The 6,595-nt window shown below is 45.9% G+C and overlaps 1 protein-coding gene across 1 annotated transcript in view; it reads left to right on the top strand.

The window, feature by feature from the left end:
* Nucleotides 1-766: 766 nt before the first annotated feature.
* LOC104274089 (TRAF2 and NCK-interacting protein kinase-like) overlaps nucleotides 767-6,595 on the top strand; it is a gene marked incomplete at its 5' end in the record, with an annotated part of 22,347 nt that continues 16,518 nt past the window's right edge. Inside the window, 4 exons of the mRNA XM_009869617.1 lie at nucleotides 767-930; nucleotides 1,834-1,931; nucleotides 2,651-2,674; nucleotides 6,152-6,336. Of these exons, the coding sequence (XP_009867919.1) occupies nucleotides 767-930; nucleotides 1,834-1,931; nucleotides 2,651-2,674; nucleotides 6,152-6,336 (471 nt within the window). The remainder of the gene's footprint in view (nucleotides 931-1,833; nucleotides 1,932-2,650; nucleotides 2,675-6,151; nucleotides 6,337-6,595) is intronic.

The raw sequence follows: 6,595 nt of genomic DNA, 5'->3' as shown, positions 1-6,595 counted from the left end.
AGGACTGCGTCGTTTTGATGTACGCCAGGTTCTAATTGGACTTGATGGAGAAAGCTTTCTGTGCATCTTTAAACAGGACTTTGAATAATAAGATCACTTGACAGAAGTATTGAATGAAACCAAATCGCGTAACTCTGCGTGAACACATCTTCTGATGTCATTTCAGTGCCAAATAAGAATTAATTTCCTGAAGGCATCTGATACCTGGAGAGATATTAGTCACTCTCTGTGTATCAAGGACACTTTTTATTCTAGATTTATATGTGTTCACAAGGTGAGAGAAATCAAGGAAGGAAAATGGATATCTGATGCAGGTTTGAAGTGAAGCCATAAAAATTAGGAAGTGTGAATAAGTGGTCAATATTATCTGCAGCCGTGTTGCAAACTTGAGATCTTTACCGAAATAGCCCTTTCTCTGTCTGACAGCAATTTGCAAATACCTGCTTTTATGATGAATATTGGTGGTTAACTAGACAACTCCGGCACTGCACGTCTACGGGCTGAAAGGGAGTTCTGAGCAAAGATTCTTCCTAATTTTTGCCGAACTTGGCCAAATAAGAGTGGAAGGCTTCTCTAGCCAACTTTCTGTCGCGGTTGTGGTTGTGGTGCACCTCCATAAAGAGGTTCTGTGCCTATTTCTGAGCTCCTCAGTGGAGCTCAGAAGACCTCAGCCCTGACTTCTCCATCAGGGGAGGTGTCAGATCCGAAGCCCCGGAGGTGACGCCGACTGATCGTGCCCCTCTCTCTCTGTTTTGTGCTCCCGCAGCAACCCGGACCTGAGGAGGACGGAGCCCATCGTGGAGAGCTCGCTGCAGAGGACCAGCAGCGGCAGCTCCTCCAGCTCCAGCACTCCCAGTTCCCAGCCCAGTTCGCAGGGCGGCTCCCAGCCCGGCTCCCAGGCTGGCTCCAGTGAGCGCAACAGAGTCAGAGGTGAGGGTCTAGGAAACGTCCCTTAGCACCGAGTGTGATTTCTGAAGCTTCTTTGGTAAGGAGGAAGGGCAGACGGTCTGTGGGGCAGTGCCACGTAGCTTCTACAACCCCACTTGTGATGGGTATGTGATTTTTGGGGGGTTTTTTTGGAGCTTGATCTTTACGCGAAGCCTGAGATGGGAGCAAAGGAGTGATGGAGCCCATAAGAAACTTCCTCTAAAATGCTTTTACCAGGCAGCTATGCTGAGACTGGGCTTATGTTCCCACCCAAATTGCTTCCTCTCATCTTCGAGCCACTCTTAGAGATGTTCCATTCTCCTGTTTAATCGTAGTAGGAGTTGCTAAAGCGCATCCAACCCATACATCTGCATTTCTGGCACAGCCCCACAGTATAAGTCCCCTGGGCTGAAGCACATTAAAGCAGATGCTGCCTCCATGCTTTGAATTTTTTATGACTTGACCATTAAGATGACGTGTCTGTTGTTGGAATCATCACTCCTCTAGGTAGTCAGTAAAAGGAGTTTTATCACCAATTGCCCTCTTTGGTTTGGTTTTCTTTTTACTAATGAGAGATCCTGCGACAAATAATGTCCTGACAATGTCAGATGCTGCAGAGCTTTTGATTTATCACATGCCCTGCTCTTTTGCAAAGTGAATTTGTTTCTTTAGTAGGAAAAAAAAGGGCAGTAGTACTGTGGGAGGGCTGGCAGTGGAGGCTGGGCTGGATTGTGGCTTCTGTTGCTGTACCGATGGGGACTTGTTGCAGTGACAGCCAAGCCAAGAGGAGCAGGGGGCGGTTTCAAGCAAAATGGTGATGAAGCCCACGCACCCACACGTCTGGGATACAGCGACGGCTTTCAGCAGTGATTGAATTCCTGCTCTCTCCTCTTGCCTTTTGCCCAGGGAACGCCAAGCCCGAAGGGTCCCCTGTGCTCTCCCACGAGCCCGCCAAGGTAAAGCAGGAAGACAACAGGGACGTGACGCGACCGAGCCGACCCGCTGTGAGTCTGAAACTGTTTCCCCTGGGAATGTTGCCAGCCAGTTTGGCCATGTTTCCCCTTGGTGCAGTAGCACAAGCGCGGGGACCCCAAAAAAGAGGCTGGTACTGTCGCTGCTCCAGCAGAGAGACTGGAAAGCGGCGGTACGGTGAGAGCCCCGCGGGAGATTTGAATGCTTCAGAGAGTTGCATGAGTTTTGATCAGGAGCCCAAGTCTAGGGGAAAGCACTTAAGCCTCTGTTTTCACGTGAAGCAGATGCTTAAGGGCTTTGCTAGCTTGGGCGCGGTGGTTGCCGATGGCACATTGTTGTGTTCCGTGCTGCATGTCCCCTCGCAGCAGCGCGGCGGAGGGATGCTCTGCTCGGGAAGGCTGGGCCACCGGCCCCTGACAGCCTTCGCAGCTTAAAACCAAACCCAGTAGTGGTTTCTGTACACTCTCGTTTTATTATTCTGAGCAAAATCTCATCCGAAGTGTTTCCTCTTGGTTTAATGCTGTTGACGTTCGTATTTTAAAACTGCAGAGTTGGCCTAATAACAAAATGAATTTCCACTGCTTCTCTTTTTTAATGTATATTAATGTTTTGTTGATGTTGTTTTTTCTCTACACTCCACAGCGTTGAGCTAACAATTCTAATTTTATTTCTAACCTGCTTGCCCTTCCTCTGGCTTTTTCCTGTCCCGATCTGTTTCCTCTGATGCTGATTATTCTTCCTTTACCCACAGAGCTATAAGAAAGCTATAGATGAGGTTAGTGATATCTTTTCTCAGTGGGTCGTGCCTATGCAAGGTTGACTAGTTAGTGCTTAATATCGAAAAAAAATGGATTTTCTTGGTGCTGACATTGAAAAAGCTGGCGATGCGATGTCGGGTCAGACGGGAGACTGAGCCGTCGCGTTTCAGCGTGGGGAGGGATGTTCTGTTCAGCCCTGGGCTGCCCGGAACCTGCTGGCGGCACCACTGGCGCGGTGGCCATGGCGAGAAAAGCAGCCCAATGCGGAGCAAATGGTGCTGCCATTGTTCAGCGTGTTTTTTTTAGGTTGGTGGAGCGACATTTGAAAGGGAAAGGTTTCTTGTGCCACTGGAGGTGGTCTGGGCAGCCCCTGCGCCGCTCGCCGCATTCTGCTCTCAGCTACAGCCCCTGGCCCCCACTGCTTTCAGTGGGACCACCGAGTGCTGTCTGAAGTGAGTTTTAAGCCTCAATTTGAATGAAGATGCTTGGCAAATAAGTGAAAACAGAGCAGTGGAATACAGTGGGTACTTCATTCTTATGGACTAGACCATCAGCCCTAAAAACCAGAGACGCCTCAGGTGTGGATGGGCAGTGGTAATCTTCACCCATCCTCTCACAAGAAATAAGAGTCTCCAGTTACACCTTTTCCACTATATAACATTGTAAATGTGTGTGCATCTGGTGATGGTGGTTGATTAAATGTTCCTGGAAAGAGACCAAACATTCCCAGGTCAGGATTTAACTTGGCCTCACACGTGCATCACTCTGCACACTCTGCTGACACGGAGAGCTGCAGGGCTGCCATGGAAAGCTCTGGTATCAGCAGCCTCTTTCCTCTAAAAATAGAAGATATGAAAGAAGAGATATGTGCTGGTTAGTTAAGTTGTTCTCTTAGATAAAACATGAGCAATGCGTTTTGTTTAATGAGGTGCTTTGTTAAGAAAAAAGCACATAAATCAGTGTCTAAGTAGAGGCAGCGCGTGTGCTAAATCAAAGTTCAATGAGCTCTGTGATTCTGGAAACCAATCTGACTTGATTCCAGGAAATACTAAATCTAAAGAAGTCTTTGTAATTAAAAGTAATTAAAGAGCACTGATACTGCTAACTTATGTATTATGTCACCCTCAGTAATAACATTCCATACTACACATGTGGAACTACAGAGCACTTTCTTTTTAGTTGTCAGATTGTTTTTGGTCCAAGAGCAACCCAGTGAAGCTGTTTAATCCTACAAAGTGCTCATTACTTAGAGAAAATGATAGCATCAAAGAATTAACCATCCTGAGGCAAAGCTTTAACTAGGAAATATGAGTTATCTGATGATATTGTCTGGGAGTATTATTGCTGTCATAACTTCCAAATTAGTTATTAAAAACTAATTAAGCTGATTTTTAAAATACTTGACTATTTTCTGGTGATAAGCAGAGAAGGCTGGTAGGGTGCCCTGAAGCACCTTAGAAATGGAAGGTGCAAAAAAGAAGTAATTTTCACGGTCCGTGGCTGTGATGGTGGAGGGTTCTGTCCTAGTCCTGCACTGCAGAAAGATCAGATGAAATTTTAAAGAGGCCCTTACACAGCCCTGAAGTCCTTTTTAGAGTTGGGAACACTCTCATCGAACTCGAAGGGGAGCTATCAATAAAGAACGTGTTTTATACTCTAAGTGGAAAGCATTGTTAAGCTGTTGAAATTGTCATTGGTTCTTGTTTAGGAACAGAAACAATTGCAGAAGCTGCTACAGCATTAATTAAAATAATTAGTTGTCATGACTGCAAATTTGACTGTATTTCAATCCCCGAGCACGTTGGCGTCAAAAATAAGCTTTTGAAATACGACGTTCTCTCAAGAGCCTTTCTTTAAAGGTACAGAGAGCACTTGGAGAGGGATATCTAAACTACCCATCACAGGTGTCTGCTGTGAAGCAGGGATTGATCCTTTGGAGGGGGGGGAAGCTTTCTTTTTTTGGGTATACAAGTATTTGCAAAGCTCTCTTACCTCGGCAGAGGTCTCTGCTCTACACCCGAGGCCAGGCAGGGCAGACCTGGGAGCAGAATGCGGCGCTGCCCACCGGGTGGTGTGGGTCATCGATAAACAAAGTGCCACTCGCTTGCAAAATAGTCCTGCTTGGCGATTTAAAAAAATATTAAATAATTAATTAATTAATCAGCCGGGTTTGCACCTCAGCCGTAGAGGTTTTCCATCGTTTTCTTCACATGTCGACAGGATAGATTTGTAAGAGCTCCCTTTGCAACCGTAATTAGTATTTGCCGTAGTCGCCCTGCTGGAACGGTAAACTGGAAATGCAGTAAATGAGAGTATGGCCGTAAGACAAATGTGGAATCTAGCCTTTTTCAATGAGTTTCTTTCTCCCTGATCCTTTATCTCTGACCGAATGCGCTGATGCCTACCTCGGTCACTAAAATAGGGAGAAATGGTAAGACTGACAGTTGCGATGCTTTGTTCGTCATGTGCATGTCTTGTGCAACAGAGTTCTCTAACCCATTCTAATTCGAGCTCTCATGCTTTTCTGCCCTACTGCTTCCCCCTGCATTGCTATAAAAGCATGTAAGATAACAAAAAGTCTCTTTTCTACACGGTGCCTGCCATGTTCCTTGTTTTGAAATAGCAGTGTCTATTTTATATGACTGTCGGGTCTGAGACCTCATCAAAGTCATGGTAAACTGAAAAATTATTACTAGGCTTTGAGACCGCTCCTACCTTTTCTCGTTCCAAGGCTTTTTTCTTTTTTTTTTTTTCTTCTTTTTGCCCTTAGCTTGTAGGCTGCCACATCTCACATAAAGTGCTTAATGGGTCCCGCTGAGGGATTTTTTTTTTAATTATTATTATTATTATGACTTTGATCATGTGGCTGAGTTAGAGCTGTGACTCCCAAGTATGGCTGAGCTGGGCGCTTCTCCTCGTGCTCCTCACCGCCTCTCGGCAGCCGCCCGGCAGCGGAGACTCACCATGGAAGCAGCTCTTGACGTGGGGATTGCACCACTCCATGGGAGATGCTGTCATTGCTTCCTTCCCAAATGCATTTATTACAGAATAAATATAATTACGGGGTCTCTTTGAGAAGTTTGAAAGAAGAGAAAACCCTGCAGGAGAAATTCTCCAAGCCAATCTTTGAAATGACGTTGTTTTCCAGTTTACTATGATGGTGACCGAACTTCACCTTTTCCAACAAATATAATTTTGTCGTGTATATACATATGAGTGTGTGTATATATATGCACATACACGTTCCAAACAGAAAAAGAAGAGGTTGGCTATTGATTTTTCAGTGAGCGTAAACCAGTTTTGTTTTGTTTAATAAATGCTACATGCTACAAACATTGTCTTACGTTCGTCTCATGTTTGTAACGACTCTGTAAAGCTATTTCTTGTTGCTCGTGCTGTTAGCATTGGCTTTTGAAGAGATGTATGTGACATTCTCCTCGCTTTAAATATAATAGCCAGCACTTTCTTGTTTTCTTGCCCCCCATACCGTTTAGGATCTGACGGCCTTAGCCAAAGAGTTGAGGGAGCTGCGCATCGAAGAAACTAATCGCCCCCTGAAGAAGGTGACGGACTACTCCTCCTCCAGCGAGGAGTCAGAAAGCAGCGAGGAGGAGGAGGAGGACGGGGAAAACGAGACGCATGATGGGACCGTGCCTGTCAGTGACATCCCACGGCTTATGTAAGGAGAGCTTCCTTTGAGGGGGGGAGGGCAAACCGTGAAACTGCGACGTGTCTTGGTCTGGAGGAGCGGGAGCTGTGATATGGAACACGTCCAAAGCGAGTCGGTGTTTGGTGGCTGGTGTTGTGGTTGCAAGGGATAATTTACTCAGATGAGTCTTTTTCCTGGACCAAACTAGAGCCGCTTAATGAGCAAAACTGAATTATTTCCACTGCACATTCAGTGAACTTGGACTCCAAGCCGAAGAACATGTTCCTGC

Source organism: Apaloderma vittatum, unplaced genomic scaffold (genome assembly GCF_000703405.1).
Source record: "Apaloderma vittatum isolate BGI_N311 unplaced genomic scaffold, ASM70340v1 scaffold15405, whole genome shotgun sequence".
NCBI lineage: Eukaryota > Metazoa > Chordata > Aves > Trogoniformes > Trogonidae > Apaloderma > Apaloderma vittatum.
The sequence above is the reverse complement of the archived record's forward strand: the minus strand, read 5'-3'. Positions and strand labels throughout refer to the sequence as shown.